This window comes from Pristis pectinata, chromosome 29 (genome assembly GCF_009764475.1).
Source record: "Pristis pectinata isolate sPriPec2 chromosome 29, sPriPec2.1.pri, whole genome shotgun sequence".
Lineage (NCBI taxonomy): Eukaryota > Metazoa > Chordata > Chondrichthyes > Rhinopristiformes > Pristidae > Pristis > Pristis pectinata.
In genome coordinates this window covers 5,012,607-5,036,292 of record NC_067433.1, presented here as the reverse complement: position 1 = coordinate 5,036,292, position 23,686 = coordinate 5,012,607, and the positions used below count along the sequence as shown (strand labels likewise).

General features: G+C 46.5%; 1 protein-coding gene across 1 annotated transcript; it reads right to left on the bottom strand.

Moving 5' to 3' along the window:
• Positions 1-2,380: 2,380 nt before the first annotated feature.
• LOC127584229 (phosphoglycerate mutase 2) lies at positions 2,381-11,482 on the bottom strand. Its single transcript, XM_052040856.1, has 3 exons — positions 10,967-11,482; positions 9,092-9,272; positions 2,381-2,723 (listed from the first exon to the last, which is right to left on the bottom strand). Exons 1-3 carry the CDS (start codon positions 11,378-11,380, stop codon positions 2,554-2,556), a joined length of 765 nt encoding a protein of 254 aa, XP_051896816.1. The 5' UTR covers positions 11,381-11,482; the 3' UTR covers positions 2,381-2,553.
• Between the last annotated feature and the right edge of the window lie 12,204 nt (positions 11,483-23,686).

The following is a 23,686-nucleotide window of genomic DNA, read 5'->3' as shown; positions in this document are numbered from 1 at the left end:
ATCTTAACTCTCCCAGTCTGACATCAAGTTAGGAATATCCTAAATGAATTTGACCATTACATGACCTGGCAAATTATTCCAAATTTTCATTGCCCTGAAGCTAATTTCTCTTATAGTGGATTTTAATGCAAGTTTCAGTAATTTAATCTGCCGTGGTTTGTAATTTATATAAACTATTTGGATGTAAATGTACAAGGTATGGTAAGTAAGCTTGCAGATGATACTTAAATAAGTAGTGTTGAAGATAGTGTAGAAGGTTATGAAAAATTGCAGGGGGATCTTGATCAGCTGGGTATGTGGGCTGAGGATTGGTAAATGGCTTTCAATCCAGATAAATGTGAGGTAACTTGTGCTTGTGCCCCTCCCCTACCTTTTTATTTCTGGCTTCTGCCCTCTTCCTTTCCAGTTCTGATGAAGGGTCTTGACCTGAAACATTGACTGTTTATTTCCCTCCATAGATGCTGCCTGACTTGCTGAGTTTCTCCAGTATTTTGTGTGTGTTGCTCCAGATTCCAGCATCTACAGAATCTCATGTGTCTAAATGTGAGATATTGCATTTTGGGAGATCAAACCAGGGTAGGACTGATACAGTGAATGGTCAGGCCCTGGGGAGTGTTATGTAACAGGGGGACCTAGGAGTGCAAATGCCTAGTTCACTGAAAGTGGCATCTCAGGTAGACAGGGTGGTGAAGGCAGCATTTGGCATGCTAGCCTTCATCAGTCAGGGCACTGAATATATAAGTTGTGAAGTTATGTTGCAGACATTGGTGAGGCCTCACCTGGAGTATTCTGTACGTGAAATGTGCAAAGAATGGAAGGATGTGGATGTTGTGCAGGCAGAAGAGATTAGTTTAATTAGTTTGGCACAACATCATGGTCCAAAGCACCTGTTCCTGTGCTGTACTGTTCTTAAAGGCCTTGGCAAAAGCCACTCATTACAATACCATTTACTTGACCAGAACCCACTAATTTACAAATACAAGGAATTGGCAACCCTTGCCACTTTACCCATTGTGCACAACTTACTCAGGATACCATCATTCTGCAGGACTTCATGGAGCAGGCAAGATCCCTACTGCAGTATAGCTCCACTCAGTCCAAGTATGAGCTACGTTTGGCTGGGACTGAGCAAGCACAGCACTTGGTTGAAGTGTCTGAATACTGAATGTGTTCAGCCTGACCTTGGCTTCTGCTGAGCTTGAGGCAAAGGTTGTCACTTGAAACAGGGCAGTTCCCAATTGGTGGCTAAACTTAAGGCAACAGTTCCAAGGTTGTCCCAACTGCCCTCATGCTGTCAGAAGGCTATTTAACAGTTTATAAATGTCTCTTATGATTAGAGACATTTAAAAAACAAGTCAATTTCAAGGTATTAAATAAAATAATTTTTCTGATAAATTTAAAACATTAGATTTAAGGAAGTACTTAATTTGTGAACCCAGATCAGTTGACCTTTGTAAACTCATCGCAGTGAACTTAAAGCTCACACCCAGCCCTGGGCTCAGCATCACTGCCCCTGGATTCAGGGCTCTCTAGCACTGAGCAGGTCTGCTGCCTTGCTGACCTCCAATTTGGTTCTCCCACTAACAGGAGAATGTTTCCGCTCATCATTGGGATGGATTTGTCTTTATCTTTCAAGCAACTGCAATCAAGAGCATGCAGTCTGCTCCACCAGACTCCTGCCACATCTACATCTCCCATGGTGTACTGCATGGATTGTTTTCATCTGAAATACCAGATATGGTGTTTACTGGTCCATACAGAAAGGTTCTGGAATTGTTACATCAATTCACATGGTGAGTTGAGCTAGGTTTAGAATCAGCGCAATCAGAACAGTATAGCACAGGGGCTCTAAGATCAAGTCTGCACTTGATCTTTCAAGCAGCAATCTGTTCATTCCACCCCACTACTTCCACATTGCTGCAAAATATTTATCCCCAACATTAAATGTGACTCCACTATCTTATCAGGCAGTCCACTCCAAATTCTCACCACTTATTCTGGTTAGAAAGACTTCCCCATTTCCACCTCTGGTTCTTTTACCAGTCACCTTACATCTGTGCCCTCTGGTTATTAACTGGATACAACACCATCACATCAGATTAAACAGCCAAACGAGAGCACACACAGCCCAGGGGTACATTCCTAGTGTGACTTTAGTTGCACATTAACACTTTGGGCCCAACCCATGGTGAACCAGACAGACTGTACTTGAATACTTTAGATTAGAGTCTTACTGCTAACAAGGGGCTCCAACCCCAAAGGGTGTATTTTACATTTACATTGATCATTTCTGAATAAGCTCCGTTCTGACACTAAAGTGATTCAGGCACAGTTGGTGTTTTGTGAGCCAGTTAGACAATGCTTATGATGAGCAGAGATAAAAGTTCTAGTATTTCATGTTTAATTTAACATTTCATGATAAATAACTGCTTACAGTAACATTTTACAAAAAAACAATTTATTATTGCCTCCAAGGATGTTTCCAGGCCCAATGTGTAGTAGTTCCAGGCACTTCTCTGCATTCAGTTGTTTGCAAGATCTGTTCTCTCTGCTTCACTTCTTGACTTTTCCCTGAGCTGCTACAGCCTCCATAGCTGCTTTTACAGTCGCCTCATCTCCCAGGAACTGCATGGGCTTGGTGGGCTTCAGATCAGCATCCAGCTCGTAAACAATTGGAATACCCGTTGGCAGGTTGAGTTCCATGATTGCAGCATCTGACATCCCTGGAAAGAAAGTGACAAACTTTTGAGGAGCTGAACTAAGTGACAATACTTCAAAGTCAAAATCCTTGGCTTCAGCTACACTCCCTTTGGACAGATGCAGACAATGTGTTGTATGACGAGCTGCTAATACACCCAACTCTATTCCACAAAATGTGCATTATATTCAGTCCTTATCATTCAAAGTATGCAAGTGTTCACAAGCAGAAATCCACAGGGAGATAGATGCCAACCCACAAACAAAGATAAGAGAGCAAGGAAAAACATTTTCAAAAAGACTCCTGAAGAAATAAAAATAGAGGCAGCAAAAAGGACATCCAGGGAGAGAGATGGGCATGGTGAGAGAAGGCAGGTGATCAATGACAAGCCAGTTGAAGGGCAGAGTCACTGGCTGAAGAAGTTGATGAAGAGGGGTTGAGGTGTCGAATACAAGGTCAATGGAGCTCCAGAGTTAGGGAGGAGCAACCTCAGAGTTCAAGAAAATAACAAGACGATTGAATGTAAAGGTATCATGTGGGCAGATAACCATGGAAGTAATTGAGTGAACAACAGGTTGTAGGCTAAATCTGAATATGTGGAGGGTGGGGGGCCAAAAAGGAGCTCATTGGAATAATCTAGAGGTGACAACAGCAGGGGTGATCTTGGTACAAAGCACCAATTTATCTTATTCTGGCCAACTTCATGAAATCCCTTCCCAGAAGGAACTGTAACTTACTTAAGTAACTACTCTTCACAAGTTGGCAACTATTAACCAAGTTACAGCATCAAAGAAACTTAATTGTATCTTTACCCAATGTCTGGGCTGCTCATGATCAGGATTGGGGAATCCTGTCTGATTTTGGTTTGTATTACCAACAGCAGGCAAGGTAAGGCAAGGCTAACACTATTAAAATGTTATCAAGAAGTTATTTAAAATAGGTTAATGGTATTATTGCAAGTAAAGCAGGGTTGAAATAATCAAAGTTAGTACCAGGAAGGTTCTAATACACATGGAAGTGGGATGGGTATATACAGCAAAGCAAAGTCAGTATGTGCATTTTTCTGTGAATTTAGTGTTTTGTACAAGTTACTGACTCTATTGGAAGTGCACTCTTGCCATAATCTCTTCCAAGAAATCAATTACTTGGGAAGCCACAAAAGGTGCTTTCTAAGTGTTGTTTCTCTTCAGTTTCACCCAAAGTACTCACAACAGTGGTCTGTATAATCCCAGACCACTCCAGAGAGTGGCACAAGTTACAGCAGCAGGGGCTCCTCAGAACCCCTCTGACCTTTATGAAGCAGGTCTCTATTCTCAAGTTACACAGTCTGGGTTCATCAGCTTCTCAGTATTTTTAGCATCCACTGAGGCTGGGTCAGGACAGGAGGATGGAAATGGCTAGTGACATTAATAGTAACTTGACCTTGATCTTTAACACACAAAAAATGAGTGGCACCCAACAACTTTCATCTGGGGTTATGAAATTGGATTCACTGGTGATGGGACAAGTTTTGTGTCTAAATTAAACTGTTTTCCCAAGACCTGGTATCTTAGAAAGTCAGTAAATTCAGCAATCACTCATTCTCCATTAGAAGTCCCCAGCAAAGGCACAGAATTCACACTGCAGCTGACAAGCAATATACCTGAAGACATCTAGACAGATAATTATAACAAGTTCATAGAAGAAACAGTGGGTTATGAGGGGGAAAAATTAAAACTTATTTGCAGCTGTCCTCTCCTCACTCGTGGCATCCTCTGCCTGGGGTCCAATACCTCTGCTAACTGGGTACCAGGGAGGTTTGCATAAATATTTCAATTGAGATCTCTTTAGGACCTGTCCCTCTATTCTGCAAAAGTCTAGTCCTCCTTCTAACCACACTTCCATAGATGACAATGCTGGAAGGCTGCTTCAGAGTCCTGATACACAGAGTGCTGCACACTACACAATCCCAAAGAAAGTTATTTTACATACAAACAGAAAATGCAAGATGTACTCAGCAGGTCAGCCACCATCCGTGAAGACTAAAAGCAGTTAACATTTCAGGTCTGTGACTTTTTAGCCAGACTGGATTTCAAATCATATGATGTGGTCATGACTTAAGGTTTTACTGGACTGTTCTAATGATCAGTCAAGAGTGGACCTCTCTGTAAGAGTGAATAGGCAGTCCATTTGTGTTTTGTATTCTGCATAACACCCTACAGGACCTTATGGTCTGAATATCCCAGAATTTTGTGAAAGGAACCAGATATGGAGCTCAAAGTAAACTGTCTGGGTTGCTAATCTATCACAAGCCATTTACAACATTGAGACTGAGCGAAAAGTTCCAGTTCATCACTGGCTTGGAAGGGAACAGCTGCTGAGGTCAGCACATTCCTGACTTCTGTGCCTAGGCAGACAACATGGAAGTCAAGAATAAGCTGGAGGGCAAGTGTCAGTGCATCCTGCTCTGCCAGTCTCAGCACTGAATCCAGGTGTGGAGCATAGTCAGGCTGAGCTGGTACACCACATCTGGACCGTCTGTTTACTGGCAGCCCTGGCTAGTATGACTCACATCACTAGTACATTCATCTACATAGGATTACCAACATCTCATCTGAAGGATGCTCCTCTGATGCATTATATCCCCAGAAATGCATCGACATGTCAGTAGGCTTGAGTGGTTTCTATTTTTAATCAATTGTAATGTTCTGATTTCTATCAGTTAAATGTTTAAGATGTTATTATTCTAATTTAGATTTAAAATTTTACTGTTAGCTCATCATCCTGATTATCAGGATCTACCTTCCAAGACGCAGTTAGTGCTTGCAGAGTGTTCCTGCTCACAAGATGACAATACTGAGGCCTTGAGCTCAATTGGATCTTCAGGACCACAGATGTGTAGATAAGGCAAGGACAGGATTATACTCCACTGCAAAACTGCCTGTATATCAGTATTTATGTTCACATGCACGAACCACGAGCTAAAAGTAGAACATCAGATGAAACCCAAAGGTGCAGAGCAGGGGAGCACAGTGGAAAATGAAAAGAAAGTTTGTTAAAATAATATCTTTATTTATACAAATCTTGCAATACTTGAGCACATTTCACCATATGCCAAAGTAGCTTGGAAGTATAGTTGCCATTACAATACAGGACTCAGTGTGACTGCAGAGGTTGCACAGGGGCTGGACAAATGCAGTTCACAGGATGGTCGAGAGCTATCTGTCCACTGTATCCATTGACAGGACTGATCTCACCATTCTACCCCACCCAGCTAATGGAGACACAGGTTACAAGTGCTTCAACAGTGAGATTTAAACAATCCCACAGAACCTCTAAAGCAACATTTGTAACTTGTGGCACTCAGTGAAAATGTCCTGGGTACATGGCATTCCTGGGATGAAGGCAGGAAATTCTTGGTTGGCAATGCCAGTACAATACTGAGGATTGTCATGCAGCAGAGTCTTTCAGATGAGACATTAACTCAGACCCACTGCACTTGGCTAGGCAGACATAACATATCCCATGGTACTATTTTAAAGAGCAAGGGAGTTATTGCCTTGGCCAACATTTATCTCCATTTACACCGATACCTTGTTTAATGCTCAGGATGCTTCCCAGGAATGAGGCCACTAATGGAATCTGAGGTGAAGGGGGTCATGATGGTGACAATGTTGCTGTGCCAGGAAGCTCATGTGAGCTCTGTCCGACCAACCCTATGTCAACGAGGTCAAAGTCCATCGAGTTTGCTACCATGCAGAAATCTCTGGGCTGGATGGAGTTGTGCAGCTAACCAAAGGGAGAGACAACAGTTCCCATCACACTCAATAGGTGGTGATGAGGGAGATCATTGGATCTGGGTGGTCTGTAAACACATGGAGGTGGTGCTGTCAGTCCCCAGCAAAGGCAGACACTCATCGTGCTGGACAGGGTGCAGCCCCGAGCCCCACACCTCAGTGCACCTCACCCCGCTGTGCCGAACACCAGCCCTCTGCTCACCAGGCTGTGGGGCAGTTCATTGCTAGGGAGCACCAGAGGGACATTAATTTGTACCAGGTTCTCAGCACAACAGTGCTCATCTCAAGCAGCTCTTTTGTTTTTAAAAAGCATAGGTGGAGCATATCCCTTTACAGTGCTCCAGTCTGAACACTCAAAGTACCTGCCTAAATGTAACCAAAACAGATTGTCTGATCATTTTTATGTAACTGGTTGTGGGATCTTGCTGTGCATAGCTTGGTTGGCTCATTTCCTACGTTGTATCAGTGATTACGTTTGCACAGAGCATCACTAGGATGTCAGTGTGGAGGGAAGTACTAAAGACTTGCAGTACTTTGCAAGGAAAGGCAAGTATTATTTTAACAAACATTCCAACCACTTTTCATCTCCAGTCTCTCCCCCTGCTCTACATGTGTGGCACTCCACCCAATACAAACTTCTCACACACGTTCTTTACAATGCGAGCACAGATGCTGAGTATTTGCAGGTAATTCAACCATCATCCCCTCCTCACCCCATGGCTATATCTAGTATTCTCAGCAGGATTGGTTAAGGATAAGGGGTGGGCGCTATAAGTCAGAAAACCAGACAATATTGAGCATCCTAATGTTTACGCTGACTCTCCTACATGCCCAGCTGCTATAACAAGGGTTACCGAGGTTAATTGTAGCACCTCCAATGTCATCTGGTGGAGGAATAGCAAAAGAACTACAGACACTGGAAATCTGAAATAGAAGCAGGAAGTGCTGGAAATACCCAGGTCAGCAAGCAACTGTGCACAGTTTGTGCTCATTTTTATTTCAGTCTGGAGGTGTTTCCTTCAGTAATGCCCCTGATGGGTAACGTGTTGCTGAGCTGATAACAAGAACATCAAATAATCTAGTCATTAGGAAACAGTGAAATTATTTGGACATTTAAGGTCTAAAGGACATGCCTATGGATTAATGATTTACTAACTGTTAGCAAATCATAACTGCAATGTTCCTTCATTCTTGGACAAGGCCAGTTCACATAGATTTGCGATGTCAGATCATGCAAGTAGCAGATACAGTGATCCCCAGTATCATCATGTACTGGAAAAAAGATTAAAGACAACTCCCACTGACTTCATCAAATAAATTGAACTGTGAACTTTAAACTATTAGAAGCCATGAGCACAGGGATCAACCGCAATACCTCTGCCCAACTGGTCTCTCGCCAGCTCCAATTCTGACCCTGGATGGGAACGAAGTGTCTCATACTGTAGCTCAGCCAACTGTTCTTCAAATGTCAATTGTAATCAACACCTTCCCAAGCTGCTCCCTCAGAGCAGCAGGTTACTTAATCTCTGAACACGTGATATACTGAGACATCACCCTACCTTTAAATGACTAAGGGCCATGATATTTCATGACTGGCATTAACATGTGAGACCTGGAAAAATCAGGTCTGTATCAAGTGCAAATTCTAAGTCGGTGACTGGAGTCAGAGCAGAAAGGACAGGTTTCCTTCCCTAAAGGATGTTGGCAACCCAGATAAGATTTCTTGCTAGTCACTTTCTAAATCTACCACGTTCCTCCCCTCTCCCAGAACCCAAATTCAAATCCTGAAAGAGCCGAAGCTGGATCAAACGTCACTTTCTCTGTTACCAACCAGTAATTCAATCACGCCACTACTGGAGAACAGGTGGATGAAGACTGCAAGAGGCCACCCCACTCTGGTACTGTTCCAGTCTCTGTACCCAGTGACAATGGAGCTTCCTGCCACCTAATCCCCATGTTCATATTGACAAAGTGTTTACACACTGCGCTGGTTGATAACTGAGTGTCAGCAGATCTATGCACTTTGCACCTTACAAATTGCTTTTGATTTCATTTCTTGGGATTTCTTCAATAGGCTGACATAGTACAGAGCCCAACCTGACCTGGAACACCTCAATTGATTAGTGATCTGTGCTAAATTAACAGATTGTAACAATTTTCACTTGTGGCGGAGCTACACCTTAAGGAGATGAAGTAAGCAAGCCATCATCTTGGTTCCTATACCTCATGATTATCTAGAAGAATGATGTATATTCAGGATAGTGGTGAATAGCCGACTACCAATCTTTGCCTGAGCTGGTCCATGAAGAAAGGCCAGAGCGAAGGGCTGCAGAACTGCTGACTCTGGGGAAATATACCCCAAGGAACTGCCACTAACTCATTGAACAGCCCCTGTGACAGCAATGTATTCCCTCACTGTTGCATCAAAGCATCAGCCTTGACTACCACACACGTCTCTAAAGCTGGACCTGCGATCTTCCAACTCAGAGGCTAGATTACCACCAACTGAGCCAAAAGTAGAAATTGATTTCAATTTAGGAATCTCTCAAGTATAATCCAGCTCTCTGCATAGTATAGGGCATGCTTCTTTCACAAGCACACGCAAGTTATTTCTTACCCTCCAGATGCTTGACTATGCCACGCAAACTGTTTCCATGGGCTGCAATCAGGACACGCTTTCCTGCCTTAATCTGTGGTGCAATCACTTCATTCCAGAAAGGCAAGGCTCGTGCAATCGTATCCTTCAGACTCTCACAGCTTGGTAGCTCAGAAGATGTTAGTCCTGCATAGCGCCTTGCCTGTGATCAAAGATTCTTAAATCAGTTTAATGTGCTCCAAGATACATAGCGTAAATACTTAAACTATAATTACAATCTCTTCCACAGCTCAGAGAGCTACTTAGTGCTCCAACTGCAAGAAACAGTGTCCATTCTGTATCTAATCACAGCAGATAAAAGTTTGCATTAACAGACTTTCACAACCCGAGGACATCCCAAATCAGTTTATGACTCAGATAGTTTTAACAGTTTAAATACTTTTTGAAGTGCAGTCATTGTAAAGTAGGTAAAAAGACTACTTCCACACAGCAACCTTCCCCAAATGGCAATGCAATAAGCATGGTACAATCTTATTTTGTAATCCAGCTCCAGACATAAATGTTGATCTAGAGATCAAAGAAACTTTAAAACCTGCAAGCTGTTTATTATATCGAAAGGAAAGATTAAAAGCAGAATTGATCAGAAATGTAAATTAATGTTTACATTAACTTTTACACGATTTTACTGGGATAAATATTTAAATATAGCTCCAAAGCACCTTTAAGAGATGCTGTCGTGAAAATGATAAGACACTTAAACACTGGATGAAAAAAATCGCAAGTGAACATGTGAATGGGAGCAGAGTCAAGTCTATAAATGAAAATGCTCAATTAATCAGTTTCAGGATGCCCAAGCACATTTCCAGTGACCCAGTGTGGAATGGCAGAGAGGCGCAGTCCTGAGCATTACTAATTCAGAGAATGTGGTGCTGGAAAGTTTCCATGACATTTACTCAATGAATGAGTGTGAACGGACGGAGCATCGTGAGGAACTGCACGTTTCACCACGAGGCGGAGAGATGCAGAGCAGATGGAGAGTTGCAAAATGAGGAAATATTTGCAGCAAGAAATCCGGATTCAATTTTGTGTGTTAGGTTAAAGTGAAAGGATAACTCCAGGATTTAGGACGAGTGCAAAGATAAATGAGTAAGGATAGGAAACTTTGTAAGGGGGCTACAAACTACTCACTGAAGTGCCTTGATCTCCCTCAGGGAGGAATCCCCTGCCCATCCTCACCCAAGGGTGGCCCTCACCTCCCACCAGTCCAGGGACAATTCCATACCTCCTCCCCACCCAGGGGTGGCCCCCACCTCCCACCAGTCCAGGGACAATTCCATACCTCCTCCCCACCCAGGGGTGGCCCCCACCCACCAGTCCAGGGACAATTCCATACCTCCTCCCCACCCAGGGGTGGCCCCCACCTCCCACCAGTCCAGGGACAATTCCATACCTCCTCCCCACCCAGGGGTGGCCCCCACCTCCCACCAGTCCAGGGACAATTCTATACCTCCTCCCCACCCAGGGGTGGCCCCCACCTCCCACCAGTCCAGGGACAATTCCATACCTCCTCCCCACCCAGGGGTGGCCCCCACCTCCCACCAGTCCAGGGACAATTCCATACCTCCTCCCCACCCATGGGTGGCCCCCACCTCCCACCAGTCCAGGGACAATTCCATGCCTCCTCCCCACCCAGGGGTGGCCCCCACCCACCAGTCCAGGGACAGATCTATTACCCCCCCCTCCAACACACACCCAGGGGTGGTCCCCCTCCCCACCCTCCACCCAGAGATGACTGCTCCCCCACCCCGAGGTGGCTCTCCACCCCCAACCCCCCACCCAGAGGTGGACCTCCCCTCCCCACCCAGAGGTGACTGCCACCCCCCCCCCCCCCCTCACCTTGCTGATGATGCTGTAGTACGGGTGCTTCTCGTCCATGGGCGGCGGGGGAATGTCGAAGGAGCGCCGCCAGATCTTCACCTGCTCCTCGCCGTGCTTGGCGGCCGTCTCGGCCTTGTTGAGGCCGGTCAGGCCGCCGTAGTGGCGCTCGTTGAGGCGCCAGGTGCGGGTGACGGGCAGCCACATCTGGTCGATGCCGTCCAGGATGATCCAGAGGGTGCGGATGGCGCGCTTCAGCACCGAGGTGTAGCACACGTCGAACTGGTAGCCGGCCTCCTTCAGGGCCTTGGCCCCGCGGGTCGCCTCGTCCAGCCCCTTCTCGCTCAGGTCGGCGTCGAACCAGCCGCAGAAGCGGTTCTCCTGGTTCCAGGTGCTCTCGCCGTGTCGCACGATCACCAGCTTGTAGCAAGCCATGGCGGCGCTAATCGAGGGGGGAGGCTGCGGGTTACTGTGGAAACGGCACCAGGCCCCGAGCTCTGAGTGGATTCGCGCCCCGCCCGGGCCGCCTTTATCCCCTCGGCTGGCCGACGCCCCGCCCACCAGGGCGTAGGTCCCGCCCATCGAGGGGCGGGAGTCCCGGCCCGTCCGTCAGACGGAGGCCACGCCCACCGACTGGAGAGTGGACCGGTCGGAGAGGACCTGCCCATCAGACGGAGGCCACGCCCACCGACTGGAGAGGACCTGCCCATCAGACGGAGGCCACGCCCACCGACTGGAGAGGACCGGTCGGAGAGGACCTGCCCATCAGAGGGAGGCCACGCCCACCGACTGGAGAGGACCTGCCCATCAGACGGAGGCCACGCCCACCGACTGGAGAGGACCGGTCGGAGAGGACCTGCCCATCAGACGGAGGCCACGCCCACCGACTGGAGAGGACCTGCCCATCAGACGGAGGCCACGCCCACCGACTGGAGAGGACCGGTCGGAGAGGACCTGCCCATCAGACGGAGGCCACGCCCACCGACTGGAGAGGACCTGCCCATCAGCGTGAGGCCACGCCCACCGACTGGAGAGGACCTGCCCATCAGCGGGAGGCCACGCCCACCGACTGGAGAGGACCTGCCCATCAGAGGGAGGCTACGCCCACCGACTGGAGAGGACCTGCCCATCAGAGGGAGGCCACGCCCACCGACTGGAGAGGACCGGGCTTTTAGAGCATAGAACAGTACAGCACAATACAGGCCCTTCGGCCCACAATGTTGTGCTGACCTTTAAACCTCGCCTAAGGCTATCTAACCCCTTCCTCCCACATGTCCCTCTATTTTAAATTTCTCCATATACTTATCTAGTAATCTCTTGAATTTGACCAATGTACCTGCCTCCAGCACCGCCCCAGGCAGCGCATTCCATGCCCCAACCACTCTCTGGGTAAAAAAACCTCCCTGTGATATCTCCCTTGAACTTCCCACCCATTACTTTAAAACCATGCCCTCTTCTTTTGAGCATTGGTGCCCTGAGAAAGAGGCGCTGGCTGTCTATCTATTCCTCTTAATAATGTGGACCAGGGAGTAACTCAGGTAAATACAACAGATGGATTTAAGGGGAAGAGTTGGGTATTCCAATGGAGGGAGGAAGAGGAGGCTCATGTACAACATAAACATATTTGGGCTGAATAGCCTGTTTCTGTCTTTTCCATTCTATGTAATTCCGCATATCTATAGTTTCCCTCATTCCACTTTGTTCTTTGCCAGGGAGCTGCCCCCTACCACCTGAACGTCTGATCCCAATCCTGTCCATTGGTGGTTGGTGGTTCTTGTTGGATTGAGGTGAGATTCCAATCTACGTTTTGACAACAGAACCTATGAGCTATGATCTGGGCTGCTGCTGTTCCCAAACTTCCCCCCAGCACACTAATCACATTCATCAGTAAAATCACTCCATTTTCTCAAGGAAGTGGGGAGAAAATTGTTTGGGGATGTGGGAGGGTTTTGCATTCAGAATCAAACATGGTAGGTATTATAACAAATTCTCCCTGACCTTTGATTACAAACCCTGCCAGTGGGAAAGGTTGCTCCTAATTTATTCTTTACAAAATTCCTCTTCAATTTGAACACCTCTATTAAATATCCCTTACACATCTCTGCTGATAGAAAAATAATCACAGATTTCATTAGTCATTCTATTAGTAAAGTTGTGTATTCCTGTCAGATCTTCCCTGCACCCTCTCAAATGCTTTGCCATCTTACTATATTTAGCTCAGTAAAAGGTTAGGGGATAATTCGATTTGCAATATTTACATCTTTGAATTTGCAGCTTGAATCTTCTCCAACATCAGGACGTAAATTATCCTCCAGTCCATTTTTGCGAGGGTTTCGTCATATGGCTCAATTATCCACCCTTGTTCCATTGAACCTTATCTTTAACCAGCAAAAATCTTTTACTTCAACTAACAAAAGTTTGTTCTTTACTAATTCTTACACATAAGTAAAAAGTGCGGTTTCTTATACTGGAACCACTGCTTCACATGTTTTGAAGAACACTTTTTACAATACTTTTTACAAAAGTACTTATTACAACAAAAAGCAGAGCGTCCTGAACAGGGAGTCGAAGGAGCTGGTCTGCTGAAAGCGAAACTGCCAAAAGACACAACTTTTCCTCAGCAGAAGGTATAGAACTTGTGGTAAAATGGTGAAAAAAAAGGCAAGTTTGTGTAGCAGGGGACAGGTTTCTCCTTGTGCACCAATTTCTAAGTGTTCATTCTTTAGCAAAGTGAACCAGTGGGGTGGATGTTTTGGTGGTTCTGCGATCATAGTGAGATGATCTATTGATTTAATCATTGTTTAAAAGTCTGCTTCGGGACTATTATCAATGACCTGGCCGAGAGAACCTGCCCATCAGACGGAGGCCACGCCCACCGACAGAGGGTTGGGGAGAGAGATAGTCGACTTTATTGTAAGATGCGCAAGTTCATGTGTGCACAGGTGCAATGAAAAACTTACTTGCAGCAGCATCACAGGCACATAGCATCAGATAAGCAGCATTCACAAGAAAAACAAATTATAAGATATCTCTATTAGTCACACGTATATCGAAACACACAGTGAAATGCATCTTTTGCGTCGAGTGTTCTGGGGGCAGCCCGCAAATGTCACCATGCTTCCGGTGCCATCATAGCATGCCCACAACTTCCTAACCCATACGTCTATGGAATGTGGGAGGAAACCGGAGCACCCGGAGGAAACCCACACGGACAAGGGGAGAACATACAAACTCCTTACAGACGGTGGCCGCAATTGAAACTGGGTCGCTTGTGCTGTAATAGCGTTATGCTAACCACTACACTACTGTGCCCCCCAGAGAAAAAGTTAAACATTTTTTATAATAAAGAACACAACTAGAACGAAAAAAACAAAGTCCATTTTAGAGACCTGGGTAGTCTACAACCCAATGGCATGAATATTGAGTTTTCCAATTTTAGGCAATATTTTACCCCTTCTTCTGATCCTCCTCTGGTCCTATTTTTGTCCCCTTTCCCCCACACCCCCCTCCCTAGTCCCCCCTTCACCCATCTTCATCCCCCTCCTCCTCCTGGTTCCACCAACCCACCACACACGGGTTTCCCCCCCCTCCCTAATCTGGTTCCAACTGCCGTTCACCTCTTCCCTAATGGCTCCCAATCTCACTTCCTTCACTTTTCATTTAGGTATCATTTAATATAGTATAATTTAAGAAGCACTTGGAAAGGTACATGGAGGGGTGGGGTTTAGAGGGATATGGGCCGAACACAGGAAATTGAGTGGGCACCATGGTCAGCATGGACTGGTTGGGCCAAAGGGCCTGTATCCGTGCTGTATTGTTATCAGAATCTAGCACTGGTAGCTCTTTGTGTTTCTGCTTATCTCCCTCCAACAGCTGTCTCCTATCTTCACGCTCTACTCCCCCCACGTTGCTCCATTTGTTTTCTTCCCCCCTTTATCCTCACCACTCCCCTACCTGGCACTACCTGCCTGTCATCTTACACCCCTCCTCAGTCCACCCATCGCCTCAAAATCCTTTCTCGCTGCTCCCCTTCGCCTCTTTATACCGGCCACCTCACCTCTCCACTGTCAGTCTTGATGCAGGGTCTCGACCCAAAATGTCGACAGTTCCTTTCCTTCCCAGAGATGCTGTTCGACCCGCTGAGTCCCTCCAGTGGATTGTTTCTTGCAGGTGAGAGGGAGAGGACGGGGCCGAGAGAACCTGCCTATCGGGCAACTTCACTCCTTCCGCCACGCCAGCCAGGATCTCCTGGTGGCCAGCCATTTCTGTTCCACTTCCCATTTCCACACCAACATGTCTGTCACGGCCTCGTCCACTGCCGAGTCACAGCCAAACACAAACTAGAGGGACAACACCTCATATTCCGCAGGGGCAGTCTCTAACCTGGTGGCATAAACACATCAAATTCTTGAACTTCTAGTTACCACACTCTCCCCCGTCCCTTTTCCCCTATTTTTCTCTCTCTGAATTCAACTGGCCCTCATCGCCCACACATTTACCACCCCCTCCCCTCCTTTTATTCCAGGCTCCACCATCCTCTCCTATCAGATTCCATCTTTTTCACTCCTTTGTCACTTCCAACTATCACCTCCCGGCTTCTGACATCACTCCCACCCTTCCCCCTCCCTCATCTGGATCCACCCATCACCTGCCAGCTCTTGCTCCCACCCCTTCCCCCCACCTCTTTATACTGGCCATCTCCCCTCTGTCTTTCAGTCCAGATGAAGGGTCTCGACCCAAAATGTTGACTGTCCATTTCCCTCCACAGATGCTGCCCGACCCGCTGAGTTCCTCCAGCTTTTTGTGCTGCTCCAGATTCCAGCATCTTGCAGTCTCTCGTCTCCAAACCTGCCCATCAGATGGGGGCCACGTCCACTGAAAGCAGATTGAGGCCTCGGGGGGAGAGACCCTGCCCACCTGCACGAAGCCCCGTCCACCGAGGGTATCGTGTCCCGGGCTGTGAGACCCCACCCCTCGGGGGTGGGGAGGGGTGGTGGGGGAGTGGGAGAGAGCTGATGAAGAAAAGTTGCAGATGCTGAAAATCTGAAATAAAAACAGAAAGTGCTGGAAACACTCGGCAGGTCAGGCAGCCTCTGTGGAGAGAGAAGTAATGTTCCAGACCAATGATGCTTCATCAGAATTGGGAAGGACAGATTTAAAACCAAAGGTAATTTTTGGTAGCAGAGGAGGGGAAAGGTGGACAGGACAAAGGAAACATTTGTTAGAGAGGGTTACCAGGACTAATGGTATTGGTATTGGTTTACTATTGTCACTTGTACCGAGGTACAGTGAAAAACTTGTCTTGCATATCGATCGTACAGGTCAATTCATTACACAGTGCAGTTACATTGAGGTAGTCCAGAGTGCATTGATGTAGTACAGGTAAAAACAGTTACAGAACAGAGTAAAGTGTCACAGCTACAGAGAAAGTGCAGTGCAGTAAGGTGCAAGGTCACAACAAGGTAGATTGTGAGGTCAGAGTCCATCTGATTGTTCAATAATCTTATCACAGTGGGATAGAAGCTGTCCTTAAGCCTGGTGGTGTGTGCCCTCAGGCTCCTGTAGGATGATTTTGCTTCTTCGTTGTTTTATGTGAGGTCGGCCAGTGGAGAGACCTAGCCCAGAGGTCCAAGACACATGAAACTTCAGATACTGGAATCTGAAGCAACAAACAATCTGCTGGAGGAACTCAGCGGGTCGAGCAGCATCTGTGGGAGGAAAGGAATTATCGACGGTTCAGGTCAAAACCCCACATCAGGACTCGTGCACCAGCTCTGATGCAGGGTTTCGACCCTAAAGTCAACAATTCCACCCACCCCCCCCTACAGATGCTGCTTGGCCCCCTGTTTCTCCAGCAGATTGTCAGCCCAGAGGTCTGGCTGTGAAGCCCCTTGAACGAGGGGAGGGGAGGAGATAAGGGCCTGGCCAGATTGCCCCAGCGTGGGATGGAAAATAGTGAGCAGGAAAGACTGGGAAAGGCCAGGACTGGCTTGGCACAAACCCTTGGGGCAGCTTAGAGTGAGTAGTCACCGGCCTGGGCAAGGAGACTGGCAGAATGAAAGATTCCTGCCATTCTCTTGCGCCTTTCACATTCCCAGTAGGGAGTAGGATGGCAATGGGATGCACTGATCTCAGCTGAGGAATAAATTTTGGCCCGGGTTCTGGAAAGAACTCCCACTGCCCATTGTATCAGTGCCTTGGCATATTTAATGATTTAGGGATCTGTTTCAATGTTTTATTCAAAATGCAGCATCTTTGATGGTGCAGCATTCCCTCACCACCACACCGGTGTGCCAGTGTAGAGTTTGAGGGCTTGATCCTATGACGTGATGTTTTCGAAGCATGTGTTAAATAGCTCATATTTAAATGCGCCTGATTAGATAGCGCTTCCAAAGAGGAATCACAGATGTTAATGTCTGAGTAGCCTCTTTTTCTGCTGTAAGGCCTCTTGATTATCACAGGATGCACAATCCTAACAACGGGTCTGACAAAGGCTGATGTCTTGTGTTTCCTCCACAATCTGCTTTCAAGATTTTTGCTTTACATTTATGAGAAGGAATGCCTATGTACGTCCTGAGGCAGAAAACCACATTCTGCCAGTGATAGGGAGGTTGTGAGCAATGTGGTTTGTAGCATTGAATTATGGTGATCGAGTTACAGGGCAAAACATTGACAAATGGATTTTAGTCAAATGTGAGGTCATTCATTTTGGATGTAGAAAGACTTGAAACAGTGTTTTCTGAGTATTATACAGTTCAGAGAACTTACTTACCATGACACAGCAAAAGGCCATTTGGCCTATCGAGTCCATGCTGGCTCCTAGCAGAACAATCTCCGCAATCCCTCATTTCTCCGCTACCCTGTATCTTATTCTCTGCTGCATGCTTATCAACTCCTTGCTTTGATCCTTTTAACACTAGGGAGAATTTGCAGCTGCCAATTAACTTACAAGTACGTTTTTGGGACGTACGAGGAAGCCAGAACACCCAGGGGAAGCCCATGCGGTTGTGAGAAGAATGAGCAAACTCCACACACACAGCACCAGAGGTCAGAATGGAAAGCAAGTCGCTGGGTCTGTGAACAGCTAGAAGTTGTGGATTGGAAACTTGGAGGTCTATGTACGTAGGTCACTCAAACGTCAGGTACAGAATCAAAAATGCCTTTATACAAGACAACTAGAGTACAACTGTCAGAAATTAATGTTACTTAGACCACATTTGGAGCAGTGTGAACAGCCCCCTGTATCAAGCAGAAAAGATATATTGGCCTTGGAGGGAGTGGGACACAAGGTAGTGTAGCAGTTAGCGTAAACCTATTACAACGCCGGCGACCCGAGTTCAATTCCTGCCGCTATCTGTAAGGAGCTTGTACGTTCTCCCTGTGTGTCTGCCTGGGTTTCCTCCAGGTGCTCTGGTTTCTTCCCACATCCCAAAGATGTGCAGATTCGGAGCTTTGGGCATGCTATGTTGGTGCTGGAAGAGTGGCAACATTTGCGGGCTGCCCCCAGCACGTTCTCAGGAACGCAAAAAGATGCATTTCACTGTGTGTTTCGATGTACGTGTGACTAACAAATAAATATCTTATTTTCCTGGATTGCAAGGTTTAAAATGTAAGGGAAGTCTACATAAAGTAGGGCTATATTCTCTGGAGCAAAAAACAAACTGCTGGAGGAACTCAGTGGGTCAAGCAGCATCTGTGGAGGCAAAGGGATGGTCGATGTTTCAAGTTGAGACCCTGCATCAGGATTCTGGCCTTGGAGGGAGTGGGACACACGGTAGTGTAGCGGTTAGCATAACCAGCAGTTAGTTTTTTGCTCCAGATTCCAGCGAGTGCAGTCTCTTGTGTGAATTTGGAAGGTGAACAAACATTTTGATTGAAGTTTTCAAGGTATATTGTGAAACTTAGGGTAGATGGAGAGAAACAACTGCTGAACCAGGTTTTTATGAGCTGAAATAAAAATAGAAAATGCTTGAAACATTCCACAGGTCAAGTGAGGGAAACGGTTAACATTTCAGGTTGAAAACTTTTCACTAGAACTGGAAAAGCGAGAAACATATTAGTTTTCATTAATGGAGAGGGTGGGCAAGGGATGGATCTGCAGTTTTATTGACGTTTAGTAACAAAGCTCAGAAACAATTCAGCTCACAGTGGGTGGTAAAAGTTCATAAGTCTGTCCTACAAATGGCAATTGATGCTGGGCCACTTGCTAATTTTAATTTGAGATTGTTTTTTTTTGTTAACCAAAGTTATGAATGGATATGGGCAAAGAGGTGTAAATGGGGTTAGGTCATGGATCATCCATGGTATTGAATGGCAAAGTCACCTCAAGAGGCTGAGTGTCCACATGCTCCTATGCTCAAGCTTGTTCAGGTTTGGAATTTAAAGTAAAATATTGTGCTAAATGTAACTCCATATCAATTCTATTTTTTTTGGAAAATCCATTAACTCCATGACCATCTATAAGCTTCCTCATCCCCACCACTTGCAAAAGCAAAATCCTAAAATGTATGCTGGTACAAATTGCAATTTAATGGATTATGACTGAAGAAGGTTGTCAATCCAGCGTGACACCAGGAGAAGCCAGTTAACTTCTCCTGGTGAGCCAGCACGTTCATTTTAACATGGGTGGGAATGCAAACATGGGAATTTACAGTGCAGAAGAAGGAGCACCAACATCTCTCAAAGAGCTCAACGGTCTCCAGGACAAAGCTGCCCTCTTGACCAGCACCCCATCAACCACCCAAACATTCAGTCTCTTCACCACTGGTGCCCAGTGGCTGCTGTGTGAACCACCTACAAAATGCCCTGCAATTACTTGGCCAGGCCACTCTGACTATATCCCTTGAATCCACAACCTTTACTGCCAAGGGCAGCAGGTGCAGGCACATACAGGCTGCTCTCCAAGTCACACACAATAATGACTTGGAAATATATCACCGGCTCTTCATTGTCACTGAGTCTAAGTTCTGGGACGTTCACCCTAAAAGCACCTTAGGAGCACCCTCCCCAGAAGGACTACAGCAGTTCAGGAAGGTCGCTGCTACCTCCTCAGGGGCAATCAGGAATGGGCAGCAAATGCTGGCCTTGCTGGTGATGTCCAGATCGTGAAGAATGAATATAAGAAAGGCCATTCAGCCCATTGTGTGCAACCTGGCCAAATTGGATTTTGGGTTAATCCCACTTCCCAGCTCCTGATCTACAGCTCTGCAGTCTTATCCAGGTACTCTTTGGTTTCTGACCCCACCACCTCTTCAGACAGTGACTTCCGGACACCCGACCCGACTTGATTGAAATATTTTTTTCTCAACTCCCCTTTAATCCTTCTACCAATTAACTTAAATCTTCCCCAAAATACTGAACTCTGCAAAGGTAAATAAGTCCTTATTGTTCATCCTGTCTAGGATTCTCACACTTTTATACACCTTAATTAACATTTTCCTCTGCTCCTTCGAAGACAACGGCAGCCTAACGAGTGTCCACCTACTTGCAATTGCTGGCAGCATCCCCATTAATCTCTTCTGCATCTTTTCTAGTGCTATCACACTACGAGAGGATGGGTTGGTGCTATTGGAGGGGGTTGCGGAGCCTGAAGGTGCCCTGCAGCCAACCCATGTGGTTTGAGCTACCACCGTCCATTTAACTGTCCCACACCAAGGAAAATTATGTGGCAGACTGGGGGCAGGGGGACATTGTTGGAGGGATCGGTTCCTGTTGAGGGAGTGGCCTAAGTTGGTGTGACAAAGACATAGAGTCATACAGCATGAAAACAGGCCCTTCAGCCCACCAAGTCCATGCTGACCATCAAGGACCCATTTACACTAATCCTACCCTAACCCCATTTTATTCTCCCCACATTCTCATCAACTCCCCCCAGATTCTACCCCTCACCCACACACTAGGGGCCATTTACAGCAGCTAATTAACCTACTAACCTCCACGTCTTTGGGATGTGGGAGGTAGTGTAGCGGTTAGCGTAACGCTATTACAGCGCCAGCGACCTGGGTTCAATTCTGGACGCTGTCTGTAAGGAGGTTGTATGTTCTATCCGTGTCTGCGTGGGTTTCCTCCGGGTGTTCCGGTTTCAAAGACGTACGGGTTAGGAAGTTGTGGGCATGCCATGTTGACGCCAGAAGCATGGCAACACTTGCGGGCTGCCCCCAGAACATTCTATGCAAAGATGCATTTCACTGTGTCTTTTGATGTACATGTGACTAATAAAGAAATCTTATCTTAAAATATCAGAGCACCTGGGGGAAACCCATACAGTTATAAGCGGAACGTACAAAGTCCCCACAGACAGCACCAGAGGTCAGGATTGAACCTGGGTCACTGGAGCTGTGAGACAGCAGCTTTTCCTGCTGTGCCACTGGGCAAGGTTTGATTTCCCTGTGATCTGTCTGCTTGCTTTGATCATAAATCTCACTGCGGCCAGGGAAGAGAGGGCTGCTCTGGACAATGGTGGTCTGAGCATTTCTGACAGGACTGGAGGAGCACTGCTGAAACTCTCGACCGAATAAGAAACATTAAAAATAATCAAAGGGAAAGCTTTCCCTGACTCTTGCTGGCCATGGTGCTTATTTCCTATGACCATCAGGTTCTTGAACTGACCTGCACGACCCTAACCCTACCCCAGCAACGGAGCACTACGGACCATCTATTGCACTACGTGGATTTGTTTCTAATTGTGTTTTTGTACTAATGTCTTGTTTTGCACAATCTTGTTCTTCACTGTCTGGTATAATTAATGTTTACTTTATGTTCTGTGTGTTGTCTGAATCTACGTGCCTGTGTTGCTGCTGCAAGCAAGTTTTTCATTGTACCTGTACCCCACAAGTAACGTGCACATGACAATAAACTCAGTTTAAAGACTTAAAGGGCACCACCACTACATTAAGCTCAAGTCAGGGTCCAAAAGATAAGACTTTTTTAATATTAATGAGGTGCCTGCTTCAGTACTACACGAAATCGTAAAAGTAGGGCAGACACATGTCAAACACGTGGTAAGGATGTCCTGCCCTCATTTTAAACCCCTCCTGTCGCACTGTCACAGACGGACGAGCAGGGCTATAATCACACCCATATATGCTTCTGTTCCAAGGCCAGAGGTCCACGTATCCCAGCTTTAAAACAGCTGTCAGCCTTCGAACAGGGCAGCTATTGGTGGTGAGATTTATGACCAAAGCACTGAGAGTGACTGCATATAGCAAAAACATTTTTCTTGCAGACATTGACTTGGTCTCTGACCTTTCCTGGTGTCAATGGATTTTAAGTTAAAAGCTGAAAAATGTGTAGAATATGGGAGCATTTGATACAATTCCAGCCACTGTCTGTAAGGAGTTTGTACGTTCTCCCTGTGTCTGCGTGGGTTTCCTCCGGGTGCTCTGGTTTCCTCCCACATTCCAGAGACGTATGGGTCAGGAAGTTGTGGGCATGCTATGTTGGCACCGGAAGCGTGGCGACACTTGCGGGCTGCCCCCAGAATACGCAAAAAAAGATGCATTTCACTGTGTGTTTTGATGTACATGTGACTAATAAAGTTATCTTATCTAAATTTCAATGTCCTTATTCTGTCCCTGCAGCAGCTTCAGAGACAAACTTTGCACTCTAGTTGTATCTATCCCCTTCCCCCATCGTGCCTTCACTGACTGGTCAGAATTGAGTCTGGGTGTCATCGTGTTGTACTCACAACCCCTCGTCCAGCACTATTGGGTCTCCAGGTTCCATTCATAAAGAACCAGAGCGAATGGGCAGTAATAACTCTCAGAAAGCAGCAGCTCTTCTCTTGTATCTGCCTCTGACACACCCTGGGGAAAGGGGATGTGGGCCCCTTGACTGATGACCAAGGGGTGTAACAGGTCACGGGGGGGAAAATTGTAAAACCCCTGCCTGCTGACATTTAGCTTCTCTGAAATCGGCTAAGGTTGGAGCCACAGGCATGCAGGGAATCCATTCAAATCTTTAAAGCTTAGTCTACAAACCCTTTTTTTACTCTTATCTCACAGCTGAACCTTGGCAGGAGTGAGCAGAGGGCTCACTGTCCGCGTGTATCAGGAGGAGCAGTAGTGCTCCCCCGTACTCTGCAAGCTGTCTGCAGGTTTCCTCGATCCACGTCCCTCCCTCCCAACCCCCAACCCCCCCCCCAGCATTGGCTGCACAAACACCTCAGCTGCTTTCTCTAAGCTGGACTCGGTGATGGCATCTGTGCCCTGGCTCACTGCTTGATGCTGCCCAAAGACCCCAACGTTTTGCCCAATTTCTCTCAAAAGAATAATTTAGATAACCAGGCTTCAGTTCCTACACAGCATCTGGGTGCCCTCACGCACTGTTCCATCTGAGTCATGAAGTACACAGCACGAAAACAGGCCCTTCGGCTCAACTCATCCACCCTGACCAAAGTGCCTACCTGAGCCAGTCCCACTTGCCTGCGTTTGGCCCATGTCCCTCTAAACCTTTCCTCTCCATCTACCTATCCAAATATCTTTTAAATGGTGTAATTGTTCCTCCTCTACCACTTTCTCTGGCAGCTCGTTCCATATACCTATTACCCTCTGTATGAAAATCTTTCCTCTCAGATTCCTTTTAAGTCTTTTCCCTTCCACTATTAAACCTATGCCCTCTAGTTTTAGACTCCCCTACCCTTGAAAAAAGATTGTGACCATCCACATTATCCATGCCTCTCATGATTTTATAAACCTGTAAACCTCTGTCAGGTCACCCCTCAGCCTCTTGCACCCCAAGGAA